Here is a 24,640-nt window from a genome sequence, read left to right as displayed (position 1 = left end):
ATGAGCATCTGACACATGGAGCAGTGAGGAGCTATGAAGCCCCCCCAGTGGGTAACATAAAAGTGGGGGTGGGGGCTTCCGGGAGGCTGGGAGGCCGCCTCTCGGGCTGGGCTCTGCCATGTGCAGCCGGAGGAGGACGGGGAAGAAAGAGGCTTATTTCAGCACCCTGTGATTATAGCATCTTGTTTTTGTAGTTTGTTCAACAGACCTCTCTCCCTCTCCCTCCTCCCCCCTCGCCTCTCTCTTTTTCATCTTCCTCTCTCAGCAAATCCATTTAAATGCGATGCTATTCTTAAAGCGCCCCTCTCATGCATGTCTAATGAATGTCAGGAAAATGCTATTACAATGGGGCTGAGGAGGATCCGATCGGCACTGTGTGTACAAGTCATTTGAAAGGAAGCCGGGGAGTGCTCCAGTTTTATTACAGCATAATTAGAAATAAAATCTTGTTGCAATAGGAGAATGAGAGATGTGTGCTAATCCTGGGGTAGAGAAGCAGAGAGCTGTATTTGGAGAAAAGGACTCAGGGAGAGAGGAAGCCGGCCACTGCTCTCTGTCTCCCTCCACCCAGGCTCTCCGGCGCGTTCCCCTTCCTGAGTCGTTTCATCCTTGTGCCCCCTGTGAGCTGCAGGTCCCTGGGGGCGCTCCAGTGACAGTGCTGACGCCCTTCTAGGTCTCAGCGGCCCAGAGCAGTCAATCTGCTCCGCCGGGGCCCCAGGGAGCCGAGCCTGGTCCCTCCCCGGGAACCCACGCCCTCCTGCCTGCTTAGGAGGCCAGCCTGTGGGCAGCTGGAGGTGGTGGGAGTGGTCAGAGCCCCCTGCGCTTGGAGGCTGAGGCCCAGGTCAGGTGATGAGTGCCCCCCACCCCCGCCGCTACGACAGTTATACATTTGTTTATGCATCAACTCATTCCATTATTCAGTAACTTCCAACTGACTCCTTGCACAGCAGGTATCGCACTGGGTGTATTCACTGACCCATCTCATTCTCACAGGAGGTAGGCTCAAAGAGGTCCAATGGCTCGCCCAGCACCTTCAGCAAGGAAGGGAAACTTTCGAATCTGAGCCCTTCTGAATCCAGACGGGGCCTTTTCTGCTCCATCGTGCTGTCACCTTCCTTGGTCCTCGTGAGACCTCAGGTTCCTGTGCCTCCAGTGACCCCGTCTCCTGTAGAGGCCACAGGCAGAGATAAAGATCGGGGACCTGGCTAATCTCCCTTACAGGGCAGAAATGGGGACGCCTGGGTGGTAGCAGCTTGGCATGATCAGGCTAGGGCGACGGCGGGGGTCAGGGGCTGCTGTATCCGTGTAGATGACTCTGGCCCTGGAGGGTTGAGTCCGTACTGTCTCTTGCGCTCAGCACCCCTCAGAGCTCTGACCAAGGTGGGGTTAAAAAGAGAGACACCCACCCTTGTCCAGCCGAGTGGAGGGAAATCGTAGAATCACAAGGAAAGTGAGGCTTGGGAAGTATCTTCAAGACCAAATGGTTCCATCCCCCTGTTCATCATTTAGGGAAACGGGCCCAGAGGGGCACCGCAACTTGTCAGAAGTCACCCAGCAAGTTCAAAACCAGGTTTCTCCTCTCCCAGCCCCACCAGGCCTGCCTCTGCATAAGTGTTTCCTGAAGAGAGACTCCCCTAGATGACATTTCTAGGCCACGGTAGCCTTCCGAGCAACGTCTCATCCCTTCTTGGAAGACCATGGCCAGGTGGAGGTATGAGGCGCGGAGATGAGGAGACCGCCTCAGTGCGCCGAGTTCAAAGTCAGCCACGTGCTGGAGCTAAGCCTGGCCCGTGGCTTGACTCGGCCTAGGGAAAAAATGACCCCTGTGGGCAGCTCTGGGACCCTCCCGCCTTGCGGGAGAAACTGAGTCTGAGCCACACCCCGTGAGAATAGGATAAGGTCGGCACCCCTCCAGAGTTCCGTGCCCTCCGCTCTGACACTCACCCTCTCACCTACGGGGGTAGTGGTGGAGACAGAAGGGCATAGGCCTGTCCCCAGGGCCCCTGGGAACACATGTGGTACATGGTGCCACCCAGGAGCCCGACATGCCAAGCCCAGCCCAGCCTGGCATCAGATTTGGGGGCCACGGTGCCTTCCCCAGCACCTGGGAGCCCTTGCACCAGGAAGCAGGCTCTGGCTTAGCTGCCCACTGGAACCCTCGCCTGAGTATTCCCTTGTGCCTCCTGCCAGCTGGAGACAGGGCAAAGTTTCTGGCTCGACGTACCCCATGCAAGCTTCACAGCAGAAGTCCTACCGCCCGTCCCTCTAAGTCCCCCTCGCAACCCAGAGGTGCGTGCCCTGCCCGACTTCCGTTCCGTGGGGAAAGGGCAGCGGGCCTGGACGAGCTGTGCCTCACTCCATGCAGTGGATCCATTGGGTGGATCAGATTTGGATGTTTGATAGCAAGTGCAGACGAGACCCTCCCTGGGATCCACGGCCCACGCCCAGGGCCGGTTCCCCGCCCACGTCATCGCTGCTTCTCGCACCCAGTGCCCACTGAGGGGGTCTTGGCTCAGTCCCCGCCCCTCATGCTCTCACTGTCTACACCCAACCTGTGTGGCACGCCCGACCACCTTCAGGACCAGCTCGCCTCTATCCTCCTCCCCGTTCCTACCCTAAAGTCCTCACCCTGCTATCTTCACACGGCAGATCCCGACTGGAGAATCTTAGTGCTGGAAGGGCCCTCAGAGAACAGCATGTCTGGAGGAGGGGTGTATTCGTTTTCTGGCGCTTCCATAACAAAATGACCGGAGTGGCGGGTTTGGTTTCTCCTGAGCCCTCTCTTCTTGCCTTGCAGATGTCTGCCCTGTCACTGTGTCCCCCCCCCCCCTGCGGTCTTCCCTCTGTGCTCATCCGTCCCTGGCATCTCCCCCTCTACTTATAAGAACACCATCCTATTGGATTAGAGCCCCACCCTTGTGATCTCACTCAGCCTTAATTTCCTCTTTAAAGGCCCTATCTCCCAATACAACCACACTGGAGATTAAGGCTTCATATAGGAATGTTGTGGGGACACCATTCAGCCCATAACAGGGAGAATCTAGGACTTAGAGCCAGCCAGCACTAGCGGTCCGGACCTGAATCCAAATTCCTGACTCAAATGCCATGTGCCGTCCACCTTGCTGCAAATCTGTCCTGGGATCTTGGGGTGGGGGGCTTATAATGCTGGGAGGCCAGAGTCCGAGGCAGAATGGGCCTTGGCTTCCCTGGGGCTTTTCAAACCCAGGCTGGCAGGTACCCCCAGGGTCTCACCATCAGCAGGAGACACGGGAAGGAATAAAAGGAAGCAGCTGGGCAGAGCTGGCCTTAATAGCTTCCTGCAGGGGAACCTGGTGCCGGACCCCCAGGCAGGGCTAATTCTACCAGCCAGAAGCATCAACCACCCCCACCCACCCTGCCCCGAGGGGAAGACAGCCCGGGAGGGAAGAGCTTGCCTGTGGTTGGGCTGTGTTGCTCACCTCTGGGCTGCAGGCTGACCACATCGTCGCTGTAAATCTCTATTGATGGAGCTGTAACTCATAACCTGTATTGATCTCAATTACTCTTGTGGAATTGGGACGGCCCTGGGGGCCGAGAGAGGCCCTTCAAGGCTCTGGCATCCTGAGGCTGCCCCAGAAACAAACTTGGGCCTTGGCAGGCTAAGTGTGTCTTCTTTTCCAGGGCACAATGAAGGGTTTTTCTAACCCTAGCCAAGTCCCGCTCTCGGTGCAAAGCCGCGCGCATTTCTTCCCACCTCCCTCCGTCCCCAACTCCATATCCCTGTTGTGGATTGAGACCTTCCTTGGAGGGGTGAGGGGTGTGGGCAGGGTTGAAAACCCCTCCCTCAGCTTCTGGGTTTCTTGCTTCGGGAAGGAAGCAGCAGCTTCTCTAACTCCAGCAGCCGAGAGGCATCGTCCCAGAAGCATCTCTACAGCCAGGATTCGCTCATTCAACGCGATACCTGCAAAAATACCTGTGCTCCACGTATATGTCATAATCACGCATGCATTTGTGATACTTCGTATTTGCACACTTGCGTGTGCTATTTGCATACTTCGTATTACGGTAGTAATCCCTTACACACGTATAGTGTGGTATATGCCACAGCACCCTCTCGTAGACATTGTCACGTGGACCTTGCAAAAGAATGCTGTGAGCCGAGCACACCAGGGGTCAGCATCCCCGGTTAGGGGATGAGACAGCCGAAGCCCAGAAAGGTGAAGGGATTTTCCTAAAGCGACACGGTTGGTAGGGGGCAGGTCTCAAACCTCCCATTTCTGACCCCAAGTATGCACTTCCCCGAGCTGCCAGCCCCTTCTCTGGCCCCTGCGATGCCCCACCGGCCTGTGTCAGCGCCCCTGACGTTGTGCACGTGACACGACACACGCTCTATTCTGTCACAGACACATGCAGCCACCAGCCCCCGATCACGCCTTCCTGCTGTCACAGGGCACCCCGACATGGCAGGGCGTCTTTGCTGCCTAGGTCTGAGGCCTCCGCTGCCGGATGCCCCTGACCTCTTACGTCACTGCCCAGCAGCCTCCTGGGGGGACGCGGTGCGTCCGTTCTTGCAGTCGGGACCGTAATGCCTTCTGGTGCTGGGATCATCTCATCCCTCACCTCCCTGCTCGCCCACCACACTGGTCCCGGCCAGGGACAGGGCAGCCGCCTCTGGAAGAAGCCAGAAGCGTTGGAGAAGTCCACCTCCTGGCTCTGGCCAGCCCCCTCCAGATTACAGCACACACCCTCCTGGCAGCTGGGCTTCAGGACAGCGGTTCTGAGTTGGTTCAGGAGACCCAGGTGGGAATCCTGCCTCTTCCACTCACTAGATGCGTCACTTGAACTTGGGCCCCGCCTGAGCCACAGTTTCCCCATCCGTAAAACAAGAGGAGCAGCTCGTGCTGCTGGTGATGGGCTGCGGATGACGCTTAAGAGAGGGGCCGTGTGGGAACGCGCTTGGCACATGGGTGCTCACTGATTCACGCACTTTGGGGTGTCTTTCTTGCTGAGTTTATAAAATGACTTAAGACGCTTTGCCAGCTAGGCCTGGATTTGTCTCCCAGCCCAAGCAGACCCTACCCATGAGGGATGCCCAAAAGGGCCCAAGAGGGGAAGCTCACCGCTACGGGTTCCTGGACACGGGTCGCCTTCCTCAAAGGCCCCAGCCGTGGGAACCTCTAGCATCTGGAGGCAGGGAGAGATGGCCCCGCCCACAGCAGCTCAGTTCTGCTGCTGCCCACTGAGGGGCGAAGCGCCTCTCTGCCTTCACCACTGCATTGCATACCTCTGGTCTCAGAGCTGGTCCCGGGACCCTAATGGGGTTCCATCCTGGAACCAGTGACCTCTGTTGTTAGTGGTCTCTCCTCCAGGCGAGGGTAGTATTTCCCCTCCAATCAGCTAAGGGAGAGGTAGGTCCTGGGTCCGGGAAGGGCAGTGGAAGGCCAGCCTCAGGCTGCAGAGGGGCTGTTTCTGTCCCTTCTTCTCCCTGGGCCGGCTGCCTTGGGTCTCCATGTGCTTGAGTAGTTCCTGGGAAGGTGAGGTCACTCCCTGCAGGGGCCCTCTGAAGATGAGTCAGCCATAGTTTATTCTCCAGATTGCCCAGCCACGTCCTTGTCTGTTTACATCCCTGTGTTAGCTCCAAACCATCATCAGTCTTGCTTTAATGTCCCGCCTGGACTCAGCTGAGCTGGGGAACCTAAGGGGGGAGCAGTGGCCCAAGCCATGACAGTATGGCAGCCGTGGTTAAGAGGGGAGAGACCCCAGGGTGTGGGGGACCTCGGGACAGGACTCCAGGCTGGAGAGCCTGATGTCTCACTCCATGGGCGGTGCCTCCTTTCCTACCGGGGTCCCTCCATTCCCTCCGTGTGCACTGAATATCTTCTATGTGCCAGCCATGTTCTGGAGCGGGGATACTAAAATAACTCCTTGCTGTCAGCGAGAAACACCACGTGCTCCGAAGACAAACAGGCAGGGTAAGGAATTGGGCAGGGACGCGGAGCACAGTCTAATTTTGATAGAGGGGGTCAGGCAAGGCTTCTCCAACGAGCTGGCACTTGAACTGAGAGACCTGAACGGGGCCGGGGGTGAGTCAAGGAAAAAGCATTTCAGGCACGGAGGAATAACCACAGCCAGAGTCCTGGGGTGGTGACGAGCACATGTACCCTGATTTAAAAACCACTGTAGCAGCTGATCTCCAAGAAGTCTCGCAGCTCTGCCGTTCTTTAAGCTAGGAATTTATACATATCTGGGAAGGGAGGGACCTTAAAGACGACCCAATTTGTTTCTCTTATTCAATGCTTAAATCCTCTATGCTGTATCTCAGCCAAGTGTCTCTTCAGCCTCTCCTTAAATACACCTGGTGACCGGAAACTCACTACTTCGTAAAGACACTCATCCCAATTCTTTATAATCTTGACTTTAATTTTTTTTTTTTTTTTTTATCTTAGGGGCACCTGGGTGGCTCAGTCAGTTAAGCAGCAGACTCTCTTTTTTCTTAATTTTTTTTAATGTTTCTTTATTTTGAGAGAGAGACAGAGAGACAGAGTGTGAGTTGGGGAGGGGCAGAGAGAGAGGGAGACACAGAATCTGAAGAGGCTCCAGGCTCTGAGCTGTCAGCACAGGGCCCGATGCGGGGCTCGAACCCATGAACCGTGAGATCATGACCTGAGACAAAGTCGGCCACTCAACCGACCTAGCCACCCAGGCACCCCCAGCATTGGATTCTCTTGATCTCAGCTCAGATCTTGATCTCAGGGTTGTGAGTTCAAGCCCTATGTTGGCTCCATGCCAGGCATGGAGTCTATTAAAAAAAAATAACAATAACATTTTTTTTATTTTAATTGTGGTAGAGTACACATAATATAAAATTTACCATCTTAATCAGTTTTAAGTGTTGAGTTTTAATGTCAGGAGAATTTCAGCCCAGCCTAAAGTCCAGTCGTGTTTAAGGGCAGCTCTATCTCGCAAAACTGAAACTCGGTACCCGTGGAACATCCACTCCCCATTTCTCCCAGCCCCTGGCATCCGCGATCCTACTTTCTGTCTGTGTGAAGCTGATTCCTCCAGGTAGTTCATATCAGTGAAATCAGACAGTATTTCTTTTTCGCGACTGCCTTATTTCACTTAGCACAGTGTAGTCAGGGTTCATCTATACGGTAGCCTGCGTCAGAATTTCCTTCCCTTTTAAGGCTAAGTAATATGCTATCGTTTGTCTCTACTATCTTCTCTCTGTCACTCATCCATCAGGGGACACTTGGGTTGTTTCTATCTCTTGACTCCAGCGAATAATGCTATGGGCATAGGTGAGAGAACATCCTTTTAAGAACCTGCTTTCAATTCTTCCGGGTATATACCCAGAAGTAGAATTACTGGATCACGTGGTAATTCTATTTATATTATCTCAAGGAACCACCATGCTGCTTCATTTTGACTTTTGAATCCTCAAAAGTAATCCTTTTTAAAAATCTCGTTGAATACAGCAGGAACAGGGATGAGCAGTGCAAGAGGTTTGCCAGATGTAGAAACGCTCAGAAATGGCAGTGGGAAGCCTGGGAAGGCTTCTTGGAGGAGGTAGAATTATCTGACTTCTCTGAGCGGCCGTCTCCTCGTGAGTGGAATGGGGATAAAACTACCTTAGAGTTTGGGCAAGTTTCATTCATTCATTCATTCATTCTTTCTTTCATTCACTCTAGAAAGATTTATTTCTAGGGCACCTATTTGGCCATCAGCCCTGAGTGAAATGAGAAACTATTGGAGGGTTTGGGGCAAAGGAGCCACATAATCCGACTTGGGTTATAGAGCATCACTCTGGCTGCGGGTTGGGCACGGTTGGGGGAAGGGCAGGGGCCAAAGCAGGAGCCAGTTCGGCAGCTGCTGTCCCTGTGGCATTCGGAGTAGGCCTGAGTAGGACCCGTCCAGCTCACACCTTCCCGAAAAACCCTCGGTCCTTCCTCCTCCTCTGCCCGGCACCCTCTCCCCACAAAACTTCCCCTCACACTTGCCTCTGAGAGCAGAGAGAGGCCGCGCCTCTGCAGAGGGCAGCTGTTCCCCCTCACGTCCCTCTGGAGCCACCAGGAGCCCCGAGGTTTCTATCATCCTCTCTCCGAGGCTCCTGCAGCTCTCGGGAGTCTCTGAGGCCCGGCTCTCTGACCTTTTAGAAAAAGACAGAGAAGATGCCGTTGGCTCCCTTAGCACCTGTGTGCGGGGCCTCCGAATTGCAGAGGAGGGTCCCCTTTATTCCCAAGCTCCTAGGGAAGAGGGCAGGGGGGGGAATCTGGAGGAAGCCTGGCCACGGGGACTGAGAGCCCCTCACCTCCTTGAGGTGGGGCCGTTCGTGCTGGGGACCCTCGCATGCTGTATTTCGTCTGACTCTCCCAACAGCTCTGGGACACAAGTCCCGTTTATTAAGTCGTTTTTCCTGAAGGAGAAGCGAGACGCCAAAGTTTGGTGCCATCATAGAGACATCAGTTGTCAGAGCAAAGGGGCCCCAGGAGTTTATCTCACCCAGTGGTTCTGTGCCCTGGCTGCACATTACATGACCCGAAAAGCTTTTTTTTTTTTTTTTTTGGATACCGGTTTCCAGGCCACACGCCCAGAGATTCTGAGTTTAATTTAAAAGCTCCTCAGATGATTCTAACGTATAGGCATGCTTAAAGACACACATCGGATCCACCTTCTTCCTCCTTTTGCAGACGGGGGACACCTGAGGGCCTGGGAGATGACCGGACTCCCCTCAGGTCACCCTGTGTCGGTTGCCCTTGCCCGGGGCTCCCGTAGCAAATTGCAACAAGCTGACGGCTTAACCCAGGGAGATTTACTGCCTCACAGTCCTGGAGGCCAGAAGTCAGAAGTCCCAAATCAGGGTGTGGGCGGGACGTGCTCCCTCCTCAGGCTCTGGAAGAGGGTCTTCCTCGACTCTTGCCTACTTCTGGGGTTGCTGGCAATGCCTGCATCTGTTGGCTTACAGACGCATCGCTCCAATCTCTGCCTCTGTCTTCCCATGGCCTTCTCCCCATGTTCGTGTGCCTGTATTCAAGTTTCCCTGTTCCTAGAAGAACACACTGGATTCGGGGCCCACGCTCATCCAGTATGACCTCACCTTAACTTGATTGTGTTGGCCAAGATCTTATTTCCAATAAGGTCCCATTCACAAGCTCTGCGTAGACAGTAATTTGGCGGAGGCGGGGGAAGGGGGGATGGGGTAGATACTCTTCAACCCAGTACACACCCCATCATTAGTGGCAGAGCCCGGACTCCAACCCAGTCTCCGAAATCCAGTCCCGGCCAACCACACCAGCTAGCTTGGCCCCTCTTAATCTTCCTCTTCTCGCCGATGGCCTCGGTTGAATGCCCTCCCCACCCTTCAGCAGCCCCCAAACGGGCCCCTTCCTGGTGGTAGGACATTGTCTTCTAACTGTGGAATCCCAAAGAGCAGAGACTAGGTCCAAGACCTCTCCAGGGAGCCCAGTCCAGGACTGAGGGGTGCCCCGGAAAGACTTGATAAATCAAGCCAAACTGAACTGAACAGATGAGCGTTCCTTTGTAAGGTAGTGACCACCCCACTGACAGAAGCGGCCAAGCAGAGGCTGGCTGACCACATGTTCCTATGAGAGGTGCTGCTATTCTAGAAGACTCAGTCGACACCGAGACTTGGAAGAGCATAAGAAGTAGACTAATGATCTGGGCTCTGCCACTTATTAGCTGTGTGACTATGGGTGGGTTATTTAACCTCTCTGTGCTTTGGTTAGTAAAAATAACAGTATCCATTGCAAAGGGTTGTGGGGATTGAATAAGATAATGTGTATAAAATCCTTGCCCTGACATGTATTAGGTACTTGGTAAATATGCAGCTTTAAAAAAAGGAGAGGCCTGCTCCAGATCATCCGGAAGAAGGATGGTGAAGCAGGTGGAGTATTTTTAGTAACAGTAAAAAGAAGAGGGGCGCCTGGATGGCTCAGTCGATTGGGCGTCCGACTTCGGCTCAGGTCATGATCTTTGGTTGACGAGTTCGAGCCCGGCATCCGACTGTGTGCCGACAGCTCGGAGCCCGGAGCCTGCTTCGGATCCCGCGTCTCCCTCTCTCTCTGCCCCTCCCCGACTCATGCTCTGTATCGCTCTCCTTCAAAAATAAATAAACATTAAAAAAAATTTTTTTAAAAAGAAAGGTTCCCTTAACCACACGCAGCACTTTCCTGGTCATGGCCCCGTTCACAGATGAGCCACGGCCTTTGACATGTGACACACAAGCAGCATCAATGGCAGAGTCCACGTTTAGACACAGTCCTTTTTTTTTAACGCTTAATTATTTAGTTTGAGAGACAGAGACGGAGCACGAGCAGGGGAGGGGCAGTGAGAGAGGGAGACAGAGAATCCCAAGGAGGCTCCTGGCTGTCAGCACAGAGCCCGATGCAGGGCTCGACCCCACGACCGCGAGATCATGACCTGAGCTGAAATCGCGAGTCGGATGCTGAACTGACTGAGCCACCCGGGCAGCCCTGCACGCGGTCTCATGTCCCAAGCTTGGCACCTAAGGGAAAGTGATCTTGCAGCGTAAACCCATATGGACACTACTGGCATTTGGGGTCGGACAGTATTTATTACCCAAGATATCCAGCATTGCTGGCCCCTGACCACGAAATGCCATTCGTACCTCCCCATCTTGGTGTCGACCAAACATGACCCCAGACACGCATTGCCACGTGGCCTCAGGATGCAAGCTGGGCCCAGTGGTCCCGGCTGCCACTCTGTCCTTCCTCCGGCTGGACCCAGCCTACCCCCTGGCGGAAGGGGCCAGGGTATAGGATAAGTTGCTCCTCTACCCATTCCAGGGATGGCTGGTCCCATTTGGAGTGCAGGGTGGGGGCTGCCCGACTGCCAGGGCACCCCATCGGAGAGCCAGCCGTTTTGTGGGGCCCTGGCCCCTCTGAACCCCCCACCAGCTGGCTGTGCCTCCCCCGCCCGACGCCGCCTGCCGCTCACTCCACAGGCCTCTTGCTGCTTCCCTTCCCCAGCAGGGCCCGTCATCTGATTCTCATCAAACATGCAGAACTGATGTTGCACAAGCCCCCCCGCCCCCAGGGGGGATTAACATAATACCCTGATTTCTCCGTCCCCTCTCTCCAGCACTGTGCATCCCCCTGGCTGCGGCCGGCCCGCCTTTGTTTCAGGAGGAACGATACACTGTGTCTGGAAACGTTACTGCAATTAAATATGCACAAGAAGGGGGGAAGGGAGGGGGGAAATGAGGACAATGAAGGATGTGAAACATCAGATGCAGCAGCTGCTTGTTGCTATAGAAACCCCAGCTCCCCACCACATCACCGCAGCACCCCTTCCCAGCTTCGAATTCCAGTAGGACCAAATGCACCGTCTTCCTGGGGTGCGCGGAGCTGCGAGATCACGGGGGCCAAGCTGCTGGTGCCGGCTCGGGGGTCCTTCCTGTTTTTCCTCACCCCGCCACCACGCCCCCGGCCGGGTACTTCTGATCAGCAGCACCCTCCCATACTTCTGCATTCCAGTCCCAGTTACATAATAAATCACGGGAGAGCTTCCGCATTTGACTTTGGGATGTCACAACATGGAGACAAAACGGCACGTTCAGAGTCTGGCGGGGAAGCCAGGCTTCCTCTGTGCTTCCCCCGGGTCCTCTCCGACTGCCGGCAGCAGGGCTGGGCTCGCTCCCACTTTCCTCCACGTCTCTTAACCCACAGCACTGAGCGGGGGTCTGTGAGGTGTGGTCCGTGTACCGGAGGGGCACGGCGGGGGTCCAGAGGACTGGCATCCTGTCACATGGCCAAGCATGCAGCCGGGGGGGGGGGGGGCAGCAACACGTCACTCACCGGGGGAGCCATGTGACATCCCAGGTGTGGGCCCACAACAGCCAGGTGTCCGAGGGTGGAGAGACGGCAGGTGTCCTCACAGCAGTTCACAGACACAAGACCAGGGCGCTGGCTGAGTGCCAGTCGAGTGTGAGACCATGGGGCGATGGGGCTGCCTTCTGCTCCCGCTCTGTCCCCTCTAGGAAGCAAACCATGTTGGGCTGGGGGGGTTGGCAGTCCAGCCCTCTCCTGCGCTGGTCACGCGAGGCCAGTTGCCAGGTCCCGGCCACTTGGCCAAGTGGTAGCACATAGTAGGTCTAGTCCTATACAAAGGTGTATGGGAGAGCGGGAAGATTAGGAGATGTGCAGACAAACCAAAGTTTATTAAGAAACAAGAGATCACCCAGATTGACGAAGTTATTTGAAACCATATTAAATAAATACTAAGACACAAACCCCTACGCTGCTTAGGCTGCAGAAACACTGAAGGGCACGACAGCTCCCTTCCAGTGTGTGTGGCAGTGTGGCAGTGCCCCGGGCTCAGGATAGCTCTGTGGGGCTCTCATGAGTAGAACCAGGACCCATGGAGGGAGCCTAGAGGAGACCAACTGTGACCCAGGAAGATCTCTCTAAAAGTCAGAGCTCTCCACTTTGGGAGGGGCTGCTGAAGCCACAGATCCTCCGAGGAAGGCTGGAGAACCTCGTCAAAGCTGTGGTAGACACTTTAAGCTTCTCAGCCCTACATACAACATGCCTTGTCGCAAAGTGTCACCGGTGAGATCCCCGTCCCCCGGTACTGAGGCTTGTGCTTGGTGGGTGGGGCGTCACGGAATATTCCTTTTTTTAAAAAAAATATATATGTATGTATTTTGGGGAGAGCGGGCACAGCCAGGGGGACAGAGGATCCAAAGCAGGCTCTGCGCTGACAGCAGTGAGCCCGACGCGGGGCTCGAACTCACGGACCGCGAGATCACGGCCTGAGCCGAAGTCAGACGCTCAACCGACTGAGCCACCCAGAATATTTCTAATAGGAGAGTGAGCCAGTATCAGAGCTCTTATCAGGGGTTGAGGGGGTGGGGGTGTCACTCAGCCCCCAGGCGGGAGGAAGCAGCCTAGCCCCCAGAGAGCAGGCAGAGGGACCCAAACTTATCTTCTCAATCCCAGTTTGGCTGGCCCTTGGGTGGGATGGCCCTGCCATGAGCTTAGGGGAGTCTGAAGCTGAATGCAAGCCCCTCCCCGACTGTCAAGTCCACATTCTCCCCTTTTAAAATCAGCGCTCACTAGCTCAAATTCAAGGTCTGCCCCAGGACCTTGGAAACCCATTCCATCTCTAAGTGGAGTCATATGTCACCATCAGCAAAATGGGTGTCTTACTGCCTGTCCTTCTGGCTGCCCTGCCGAGTCCTGACAGTAGGACCTGGAAAAGGAAAGCACAGTGCCTGCACCTGCGCCTTGCACAAAACGGGCGTTCGAGAACTGTGTGTTGAATTAGTACTGTGTATCTGGATCTCTATATCCCCACTAGTGGCAGAGCTTGGCCTCAGTAACTGTTTGATGAGTGAATATACGATTGAAATCGAGAGAAAGGGATTTACACTTGTGTTTGGCTTAGTACACAGAGCTGGGAACCAGAAGGCTGAGTTCTGCTCTGCTCACTGGCTGTGTGACCTGAAAATGGAGAGGACGCACGAACGGTTGTAAGGGCAAATGAGCGATGGACGTGAAAGAGCTTTGCAAGCTCTTGCACAGACATAGGAGAGATGAGGACTGACATTCACCGGGTGACGCTGACCCTCACTTGCTATGTGCCACTTTATTATTATTTTTAATCCTTATATCCACCCCGCGAGGTGTTATTTGCACCCCGTTGTACAGATAGGGCTCAGAGAAGTTAAGTAAGTTTTCCGAGATCACACAGCTGATAAGTGGACAAGTCAGTCTGGAGCCCAGGTCTCGGTCTGACCCTAAAGCCTACTATGCTTCTATAAAACTCTGAAGCATCTAACACTGAAAGGAATAACGGTTCTGGGAGAAAGGCCGGCTGCCGGCCTGAGTTGCTTCTGGTGGTGTGCCCAGCCAAGGGAGTAAAGGATTATATCTTGATTCTGTCTCCAGAAAACAGGTTTTTTATTACTCACCACGGCGGGCTGTACATCTCTGACGTGCAGAAAGAGGACGCCCTCTCCACCTACCGCTGCATCACCAAGCACAAATATAGCGGGGAGACCCGGCAGAGCAATGGGGCCCGCCTCTCTGTGACAGGTAGGTGAGGGGGTTGCAGCGGGCGCCAGCCCAGCCCTGGGGTGGGCACGTCCGCACCAGGGACCAGGAAGGCTGCTGTGTATCTAGGCAGTCGGGAGCCTCGGAGAAGGAGCTTAAGGAACACAAACATAGGACCTCCTGGGGCAGAAGTCGTCCAGCTTGGTGTGGAGGGCCCTTCATGTAAGAACTTCAGAGTCTGTACCTAAGGAAGCGAGCTCACCTGAAGAACTGATGTGTTGCCATTTATCAGATAATGAGAGTTAATGGAATCCATCTTCTGTTTCCTTTTTTTGCCCTTGCTGCCAGGAAGCTCCTAAATAGAACCTGATATTCAAACACAGTTAACGATTAGGTGAAATTAGATCAGATGGGGAAGTTTTTTTTTCCTTCGTGTCTCTAAATATATTTTAAGATTCTATTTGACCTATTTCTGAGTGCATGTGTCTCTTTTGTTATAGCTTAAAAGTAGGCAGAATAGAATTCAGAAGCAAAACTATTTGTAAATTAAATAAAGGATGCTTATTCTGGAATGATCATCACTTTAAAAAAAATTTAATGTTTATTTTATTTTATTTTTTTTTTTTTGAGAGACACAGACAGAGTGTGAGCAGGGAGGGGCAGAGAGAGAGAGACACAGAATCTGAAGCAGTCTCCAGGCTCTGAGCCCTCGGCACAGAGCCCGATGCGGGGCTTGAACTCATAACCCATGAGATCATGACACGAGCCGAAGTCGGAGACCTAACCGACTGAGCCACCCAGGCACCCCAGGAATGATTATTATCACCTTTTAGGAGGGATGGAAGCTAACGGTTATTAAGTCCCCTGCATGCCAGAGATCTCACTCCTCTGCTATCCTTTAGGCACCGTGATAGCCTTGTGGGGTATACACTGATGTGTTTTACAGGTGAGAAAACCAGATCTTAGGGAAGCCAAGCGACTTGCCCCAACTGTTTAACCAGTGGGAGGCAAAGCCAGGACTCACACTCTGCGTCCAGAGTGTGGACACCCCCATGGGAAGGGTCAGTTGAACACCCCATTCATGCCCCAGTCACAGAGTAAAGGAGGACACATGGTACCCCTCAAGGAACAGTGCCTTTCTGGAACTGTACTTTTTCAAACTCCTTTGACTGCGATCTGCAGATAGACATTTTTATCCTAACCTGTGCCGTGCACTCTGGTATTTCCTACCATGTGCATTTAAATGCACTCTGATATTTTCTATTCGATGCTGTCCAATTTTGATTTACTTAAATGCTGGTCGCAACTTACCAAATGGATTTCACAAGTTCCTCGCGGTTTGTGACCTGCAATTTGACCATCTCTGCTGTTCGAGGAGGTGGGATTGGAGTGGCTTTTGGAGGGAGGGTGAACGGATAGAGCAGTGCTGTTGGAGGCTAGGCTCACCCAATCACGTGACCTCTCGGGGACCCCAGAGAAGTAGCTGGACTAGATGACCACTGATTCTGTCTGACTCTCACCTTCTGGGGTTTGGTGAGGACCCAGATGAACTCTAGCCCAGACCCCTCTCTCATTTGCCCGGCACGTTTGGAGGCAAGAACAGGAGAGTGGGAGCCAGCAGGGCAGGGGTGGGGCTCTCCGATTCTCCCCTGTGTCTCCAGCACCTGGGCCTATGCCTGGCACATAGTAGGTGCTAAGTAAATATTTGTGGAATTAACCAATGCCAGGGGAAACTGTCATGCGGGAAGGCAAGGGGACTGTACTAAGAGGCCCTATCTTCGTGGCTGGACTTCAGAATCTGCAGCCCAGCTCCCAAATGTGTTGGAGTGCTTCCCTTCCAAATTATGGGGACTTGTCTACATGCTGTTTTGCATCTCATCTGCATGCTTCTCATACAACGTGGGCACAGTGCAGACATCCCCCTCCTGCAGGCCGGCTTCTTTCTCCAGCACACATACTTGGCCCCTTCTTCCTGCCAATCTCACCTCCACTTCTGGGGGGGGGGGGCGTGGGCAGGTGTCTCAAAGAAGGCACTCTTTAGACTGGAGGTTATGCCAGCCGTTCTCCTTCTGGTCTCCATTCCCCACCGGCGGTGAGGAGAAGCGGGGGAGGTAGGAAGAGAATGAGAGACGCACCAGAGACGAAGAGACACGGGAGTAAAGATAGGGAGGCCCCCGGCCAGACGAGGGGAGAGGCGCAGGCACAGAGTAGACCCGGGACGGGAGAAAACCTACGCAGAGAGACAAAGGCAGAGGGGAAGTCAAGAGTGAACGAGATCTGAGAGAAGCAGGAGGGACCTGGAGGGAAGGAAGCGGAGGGAGCCAAGGGGAAGGGGCCCCGCCGGTGACACGGCCCTGATGTGATGTGATGTGACAAGGCCATCTGCAAGCTGCTTGTCTCGGCAAAAACGCAAGTGATACGGGAGCAAGGCGGTGCAGAGGGGGTGCGAGGGGGGCACGTCGGGGAGCTCGGGGCCTCGGCCTCCGGCCCCACACACCGCAGATCCTCTCCGGCTTGAGGCGGGGCTCCGTCAGTCCTGAACGAGAGAGGCTGGCCGTGGTTTCCGCTGAGACGGTTCACTCTGTAGTGGCCCGCACCCCCGAGGGCTCCCCGGCTGGTGGCTGGGAAGGATGCGGCCCCTCTCTAGCCAGAAGCTCCAGGTCAGCAGATGGAGAGGTGGCACCGGGGCAGGGGGGAGGGGGTCTGAGCCCGCGCACCCCGAGGGACGCCTGCCCTGTCTGCCCAGGCCCTAAGGCGACAGGAAGGAGCAGAGGGACCCACGTGGCAGAGTGTCTCTGATGGTCATCGGACGAGGGCCTCCACCATACCCTTCGCTCCTTGCAGAGGCGGATACAGAGGGCAGGAAGGAAGGACTCTGAATCCAGCCCAGGGTTTAGGCTTAGCCTCACCACGTGCAAGTTGGCCCAAACGAAGGGACGTCTCAAACCTCAGCTTCCTCATCTGTAAAATGGGAGCGACAAAACATACCCCGCCCCCCGGGGGTTGCTGGGAAGAATAGATACCAGATGGAAAAGGCTTAGTCTGGGCTCTGCCCCGCAGGGAGCGCTGTTTTGGCAGTGCGTTAGTATTCCTCCTCCCTTCCAAAGTGCCTGTGTTGGGGAAGGGGAGGAGAGCCATTTTTCTGTATTGTCCAAGGTGAAGGAGGCAGTGACAAGAGTAGCCCGAGCCCCCTATAACGCACCCCCGAAACAACCATTCTATGCATGTACGTGCTTGTTTAGCGTTTACCAGGAGCTTCCGCGAGCATTAACTCCGTGAAATAGACATTATTTGCATTTATAAAGAGGAAACCAGTGACCAGAGAGGCTGGCGGACTAGCCCAGGGCGCCCCAGCTCGGGGAGTGCAAAGTCAGGTGCAGAAGCCGTGTTCAGGGTGCCTCTTCGGGGCAGCGCTGCTCGTCCGACCGGGGGAGGTCCCAGCAGCCTCCCCGGGGCACCCCCGGCCCTCCAGCCCCGGCACGCCCCCGGAGATTTCTCGGGGCCCAGCCATCTGTCTCCCCCAGCTCTGCACCAGCCCCGACAGCGCCTGATCCCCCCGGGCTGTCGCCCGTACACGCCGCAGCATTTTACTTCTGCTCCGGAGTAATGAAAGAGGTTTCTTTCCCTCAGAATTTAATTTCACGCCTGAGACTCGGTGATTAATTCCCTCCCCCCGCCCCTTCCTCCACCGCCCCGTCGGCCCCTCCGCTTGTAAATTCTGCGCTGTGCCACGGAATTTGTGTATTTTGCATCAATTAAGTGTCACATTGAGTAATTCTTGCCTGGCACCGGGTTTGTTTATCCCGACCGTTCCCACAGGGTTGTGTGGGGAAGAGGCCGCAGACGCTGGTGGGGAGGGAGGGCGGGTGCCAAACAGTAATTGCCGGGCACATCTGCATAGTGGTTTCGCTCGGCCAAGCTCTTTGGCGCTGGGACACAACAGGACTCACCCACGGTCACACAGTTTATCCGTGACCCGCACCGGCACTGCGCTGTCCTGATCCTCAGCCCAGGCTCCCTCGGAAGAGCTACGAACGGTAGGGAGGGAGTAGAGAGTCTTCGAGAAAGTCTTTCCCCCAGAGGGCATTCCTAGCCCAACCCTTCTCCAAGGGAGATACGCCGACGGGAGAAATTTGCCATCAGTCAAGGAGGGGCTGGGGGGCGGGGGGGGGGGGGCGTCTGCCGCTCTCACCGTTCGCTCTGGTGCAAAAGTCCGTATTAGATTATTCCATCTCGGGCTCCATTTTCTCAGCAAGGGTCAGGGAGACCATGGCCGGTGATCCAGGCTCTGCAGTGTGATCCTGGATAGGTCACCGCGCCTCTCTGGTCTCAGGGTCCTCCCCTGTCTGTGGTCTCCAAGACTGCTAAGCCAGCTCTCCTAGTCTACGAGCCTATAAAAACTCTGCAAGCTGGCAAATCAGCCCACTGGCCCGCCCTGTGCCCGAATGCCCCCATTCGTCCTCTTCCCGACGTCCGTGGTTCAACAGCCACGGCCCTGCTCTCTGCAGGCACGGGAGATACAATGGATCACCACTGTCTCAAGATGCTGGCGGTCTCCTGCAGAAGACAGATACGTGGCCCGGTGCTAACCGCTGTTGCAAAGGGCCCCGGGCAAAGCGGCAACAGTGGGGGCCTCTGGGGAGGGAGATGAGGTGGCTGAGGGCAGGGGTGAGGGAGCCTCCCTCTCACACTCATGCCCTCATGCCTCTCTCTACTTTCTGAAGTTTTGCCGTGTGCGTGTGTTACATTTTTTCGCCCTTTCATTACAACAAGAAAAGGTTGTTTGAAAATAAAAGAGGAAGAAAGTCTATGGGGACGCAATGAGAGTGGCGGGGGGAGGAGGGCATCCAGAAGGGGCGACACAGAAGCTGGTTTGTGAAAGATGAAGAGGCATCGGCCGAGCAGAGCGGGAGGCTGGGCATCCGGCGGGGAGGGCAGTGTGGGGACACAGCATGACACCAGTGGGAAACCACTGCCACGAGGAGGTAGGTGAGGGCAGCCTAGGCCAGGGACCTGGCCGGGACCGGACCCCACATCGTAGCAGGCCTCACTCAGGATAAGAAGTGTGAGTTGTATCATGGAGGTAGAGGGGAGCCTATGCAGGTTTTATAGCAGGAGGAGGTCCCCCAAGGCAGAAAACTCGGGGAGGCCTCTGAGAGTAAGAACGAGGCTGTGAACAGCCAGATCACCACTCAGAAATGTCACAGCATCACACACAGAACCCTGCCAGCCAGGGGCCCGGGTCTTCTGTGGTTCCGGGCCACGGGTCCGGCAGCCACTGGTTTCTCTTGGTATGGGAATGCAAAATAGAGAATCGTTCGGGATGGCAGGTGTGGTTTGCAGAAGGCTTAACTTCTGGATCCTTCTGGGTGCAGACGGAAATGCACGGCCCTCTCTGAGTTTGCCAGGATTGCGGGTGGGAGGAGACAGGACAGGGCAGATTGTCCCCACATCCCTAACGGGCACCCCCAGTCCAGTCTGAGGCCCAGAGCAAGACTTCACAAGAATCACAAATTCGAGAAGTCCTGATTCTCGTGTCACAGGGTATGTATGACTACTCCTGGGTCTGGGCCAGACTCCAGGCACTGTTTCTGTGAAGGGAGCTCTCACACACACCCTCTCCTTCTCTGCACCTCTCTCTGTTTCCGTTGTTCCATCTGTCTGTCTGTCACTCTAGCCTAGTCTGCCCTCCCCAGCCTCTTCCCCCACAAGCCCCTGCTTCCAGTCATGATTCTCAGGACCTATGTCCGGCCCGAGTAGGAGAGCTTGGGCCAGAGTCCGAGGCCCAGGGGACATCAGGAGGTCTTGTCCACACCGGGCCATCCGGGGGTAGCAGGGGCCTGTTGGGGGCTTGCCTCCCCATCCCCACCCCCAATTCATCCTGTTCAGGCCTCGCCAGGGCCACTGATGCTCTCTGCCTTCCAGACCCTGCCGAGTCGATCCCCACCATCCTGGACGGCTTCCATTCCCAGGAAGTGTGGGCCGGTCACACCGTGGAGCTGCCCTGCACGGCCTCCGGCTACCCCATCCCTGCCATCCGCTGGCTCAAGGACGGCCGCCCCCTCCCGGCCGACAGCCGCTGGACCAAACGCATCACAGGGTTGACCATCAGTGACCTGCGGACTGAGGACAGCGGCACCTACATTTGTGAGGTCACCAACACCTTTGGCTCAGCAGAGGCCACAGGCACCCTCACAGTCATTGGTGAGTGGGAGAAGCCCTTGTTCCAGCCCCAGTAACCTTTGAGAGCACTGCGGTGTGACAGGGAGGGACCGCACCTGCCTCTGGCCGGCCCCAGGGGATAATCCCCTGGTTTGGGAAGACAGTTTCACATCCCAGAAAACTCTGGGCTTGAAATCAGAAGGTCTGCTTTTGGCTCTGGTATTAATTTTTTTCAACGTTTATTTATTTTTGAGAGAGACAGACAGAGCATGAGTGGGGGGTGGGGGAGGTGCTGAGAGAGAGAGACACACAGAAGCAGGCTCCAGGCTCTGAGCTGTCAGCACAGAGCTTGACATGGGGCTCGAACTCACGAGCCATGAGATCATGACCCGAGCCGAAGTCAGACACTTAATCGACTGAGCCACCCAGGCGCCCCTGGTTCTGGTTTTATCAGAGAGTAACCGACTTTGGGCAAATCACATAACGGTGATCACCACCACAGTGTCCTCTTCCGCAAAATGGGATAATGATCCCGGGAGCTTCCTGCCTCCTGAGGTCACGAGGGTAAGAAGGAACCACGAGGGTGACAGTGACATAGTGAGCTCACAGCGCTTCCTGGCCTGTTGGGAGAAGGGAGTGTCTGGACTAGTCTAAACAGTGCTGATGTTAATCCAGTAGAGAGGATGTATGTATCCCATCAGAGACAATATTCAGAATATTTAGCAATAATTGAGCGGGGCACTGATCAATCAGATCAGACACGGGCATAACTGACCAAGGCAACTTTCCCAGGACCTACCAGCAGGGCATCGGCTCTGGTCCTGCCTGTTCCTTCCCCCATCCCAGATCCCCGGGCCTCCTGGGGTCCAGCGAGCCCCTGGGGAGAGTGGAAAGCCTTAGCAGACCCCTGCTGCTGCTGAGCCCCCAGGTGGGCAGAGGGGTCGGTGCCAGAGAACCCCCCCCCACCCCCGCCTCGTGTGACCTGGCCTGGGGCTCCCCGTCAGCAAAGTGGAGAGGCCCCTTCCAGCCCTGGAATCCAGAGGCCGACTCTCTGAGTTGCCTACTGTCTGGGCTGCAGGAAGGGCGTGGGCAGTAGGTTGCCTGGGATTTGGAGACCCTTGGGGAATCTCACTCCTGCAGAGCAACAACATAGCCTGAGGCCCTGAATGTTGTACTGAACGGCATCGTGAGGGCCACTCAACCTGGGCAGTGGGAGGAGGCCTTCCAGAAAGGATCCAGCTCCCATCCTGCAGAGAAGTTCCCTCCGTCATAAAGATTGAGCAGGGAAGCCCTCCCGCCCCGCCCCCGCCCCCGGCCCCACCCCCACCCATGTCAAGAGCATAGAGCTGCAGGTCTGCAGACGCCCGGATGTTCTCTCCACCGGGCTGGCCTCCCGGGCCTGGTCTCCTGTCGTCCTCAGCCCAGATGTGACCCCGTCTCCTTCCCATAGACAAGGGCATCTTGACAGTCGGGGTACATTTATCATCTGCATGCAGTGCTGGGAAGAAGTCCCCCCACATGTGAACACATGTGAAGTGGGAAGAGCAGGAGCCTCAGGAAACACTGTCGGAATGACGGTGCATGATGCAGATGCTTGGGTTAGAGCCCCGTTTCAGGGGACGGGGGCTCCTCACGTGCTAACGTGCCCCAGCCAGCAGGGCAGACAGGGGGAGGGACCAGGGCTGATACCCCACTCCTTGCCCTAAGTATTGTCCCAAATCATTCAGTATGCCTTCCCCCCTGTTCCCCACCCTCCTGGTACACACACACACACTGTCTCTCTCTCTCTCTCTCCTCTCTCTCTCTCTCTCTCTCTCTCTCTCTGTCTCTCTCTCTCTCTGTCTCTCTCTCTCATCTCATGCTCACAGACATACACACACGCTGTCTCAGGGCACAGGTCAGGAGGGCGGCACACCTCTGAGTCCTCGGAAAATTAGCAAGCCTGACTCTGGGTAATGTGGTGTTCACAGCTCCCGCCTCAGGACACACAGGCGAGCAGATACATACACACGTAGCCACACGCACACGTACACACACGTTCAGGCAGGTGGGTTGAAAGTTCACATGCCCGTTTCTCCGTACGTACATGCCCACGTATACCGTACCCATACACATCACACAGGCACCCATGCTACTCGCCAACATGCTCACATCCCGGCACACGCGCCCGGACGTACGAGTGGCCGCCCCCAGCCATGGGCACACCCCAGCTGGCTTGTACATGTAGGTGCACCTCATTCCCCCTCTGACACTCAGCTGCCCATCTTCCTCCCACACTGGGCTCAGCTGGACAGCCAGGTTCAAGGGAAAGTGACATAACTTTTCTCTGCCTTCCGTCCTCTCTGACTGCCCCTCTCTGCCGGGGCCATAGACAGGAAAGCATGCTTTTCACACACACACTACCCATTCTGCCCCCCAAGCCTCTGCCCATCTTGTCTCCAAGTGTGCAGGGCAGCAAGGTGGGAGCCCCAGCTGGGGACTGGGACGCATGGGATGCTACCTGCCTCGTGTGCACTGGCGTTTCCAGGGCGGGGACTCGGGAAGAACGGGAGAACTCAGCGTGAGCAGATTGCTGTGCGCTTTGACTACACCCCGCCCAGCCAGGCTGGGGTCCCCTACCCTCCAGGCTACGTCACGGGGGGTCCTGTATAGGGTTCTCCTATAGAGAACCCCAAGCCCACGGGGATCTGGGGAGAGAGGCCAGCCTGGGGCAGAGATGGAAGGTGACAGACGTTGTTCTGCTCTCAAGTGCTCACCACCCAGAGGGAGAGACAGACACAGAGAAGTGATTAAGAGACCACGTGCTTTGTGTGGTCCTAGTTACACACAGGGAGGCCCAGAAGAGGGGTCCTGACCCAGCCTGGGACGGGAGTGGTATCTGGGAAGTCTTCCTGGCAGAGATGTCCTGAGCGCAGTGTGAAGGATGAGTAGGCCTTAGGCAAAGGGGACAAAGAATGCTCTAGGTGGAGGCTCTGGGGCAAGAAACAGCCCAGGGTGCCCAGACAGGGCACTGCTGCTCGAGGAGTGTGGAGCTGAGAAGGGGGGGGCCGGTCCTCAGGAGCCCCGGTGGCCTTGAATGCCACACGGAGTTGTTGGGCACCATGGCCATTCCAAGCAGGGCAGTGGCCAGCCACAGCACAGAGAACGGATGGAGGGACGCAGGGAGGGAGGAGGATGGTTGCGGGCTGGGAGCTGGGGACCTGCAGCAGGGCAGGGGAGGTGGGGGTGAAGAGCAGAGTCCTGGTGCGTGTAAATTGGTTACCTGTATGGGTGTGAGAGACAGGTGGCAGGGCCCCGGGGGCCTCCCTGGTTTCTGGGGTGGGGGTCAGGGGAGATGACGAGCCAGCCAATCTCCCGTCCTCCTTATGAGCTGAAGGGTGCTCCCCGCCCCCCCCCCCCCCCCCACCGACGCACACATCGAGAAAGTGCAGGCTGTCATCGCAAGAGGTACAGAGCGATCTTCTGGCCTGACGCTGACATTTGACAGACGGGTAAACTGAGGTCTAGAGAGGGAATTCACTCGGCCCGGTCCCCCTCACCGGGAGTCTGGAGACAGAACCAGGGCCTCCCCCAGCCCACCCCCAGCCACACTGCTCCACGGTAAGCCCTTTCTCTTTTCTTTTCCTCCCCCCACCTTTCCCCCTCACCCCTCCCCTGCTGGCTTGGCCCAGACCCCCTTCACGTGACCCTGACACCAAAGAAGCTGAAGACCGGCATTGGCAGCACGGTCATCCTGTCCTGTGCCCTGCTGGGCTCCCCGGAGTTCACCATCCGCTGGTACCGCAACACTGAGCTGGTGCTGCCCGACGAGGCCGTCTCCATCCGCGGGCTCAGCAACGAGACGCTGCTCATCACCTCGGCCCAGAAGAGCCACTCTGGGGCCTACCAGTGCTTCGCCACCCGCAAGGCCCAGACCGCACAGGACTTCGCCATCATTGTGCTGGAGGGTGAGCTGGGGCAGCCAGCACAGGGGTGGGTTCAGGACCACCCGGGGCCTGGCCGGAAGGTGCCCTGCCCCAGGCTGCCTCCCTCCCCTCCTGATAGCAGACATCCATCCAGGCAGGTGCCTGGCTTAGTTCCTCCTCCCACGGGCCCTGTGGGGAGATGCTTTTTTTTTTTTTTTTTTTAAGTTCCCTATTTTTATAGTTGAGGAAACTGAGGCTTCAGTCATTTGCCCGAGGTCATTCAGCTCTGCCAAGAGTCAAGAGTTGGGATCTGAACTCAAGTCTCTTAATCACCGGGCCATCTTGCCCCTGCCCTCCGAAATCGCCAGAATCTTACTATTTTTTTTTTTAATTTTTTTTTTTTCAACGTTTATTTATTTTTGGGACAGAGAGAGACAGAGCATGAACGGGGGAGGGGCAGAGAGAGAGGGAGACACAGAATCGGAAACAGGCTCCAGGCTCTGAGCCGTCAGCCCAGAGCCCGACGCGGGGCTCGAACTCCCGGACCGCGAGATCGTG

General features: G+C 55.9%; 1 protein-coding gene across 3 annotated transcripts in view; it reads left to right on the top strand.

Annotated features, from left to right (window-relative positions):
* The window catches only part of DSCAML1 (DS cell adhesion molecule like 1), a 350,222-nt gene that overhangs the window by 231,293 nt on the left and 94,289 nt on the right, over nucleotides 1-24,640 (top strand). For all 3 annotated transcript variants that reach the window (XM_040483149.1, XM_040483150.1, XM_040483151.1), the window contains 3 exons: nucleotides 13,911-14,057; nucleotides 19,941-20,219; nucleotides 23,849-24,124. In XM_040483149.1, the coding sequence (XP_040339083.1) occupies nucleotides 13,911-14,057; nucleotides 19,941-20,219; nucleotides 23,849-24,124 (702 nt within the window). The remainder of the gene's footprint in view (nucleotides 1-13,910; nucleotides 14,058-19,940; nucleotides 20,220-23,848; nucleotides 24,125-24,640) is intronic.

Source organism: Herpailurus yagouaroundi, unplaced genomic scaffold, assembly GCF_014898765.1.
Source record: "Herpailurus yagouaroundi ecotype Mexico unplaced genomic scaffold, PumYag 161, whole genome shotgun sequence".
Classification (NCBI taxonomy): domain Eukaryota; kingdom Metazoa; phylum Chordata; class Mammalia; order Carnivora; family Felidae; genus Herpailurus; species Herpailurus yagouaroundi.
This window is presented reverse-complemented; position numbering and strand designations above follow the sequence as displayed.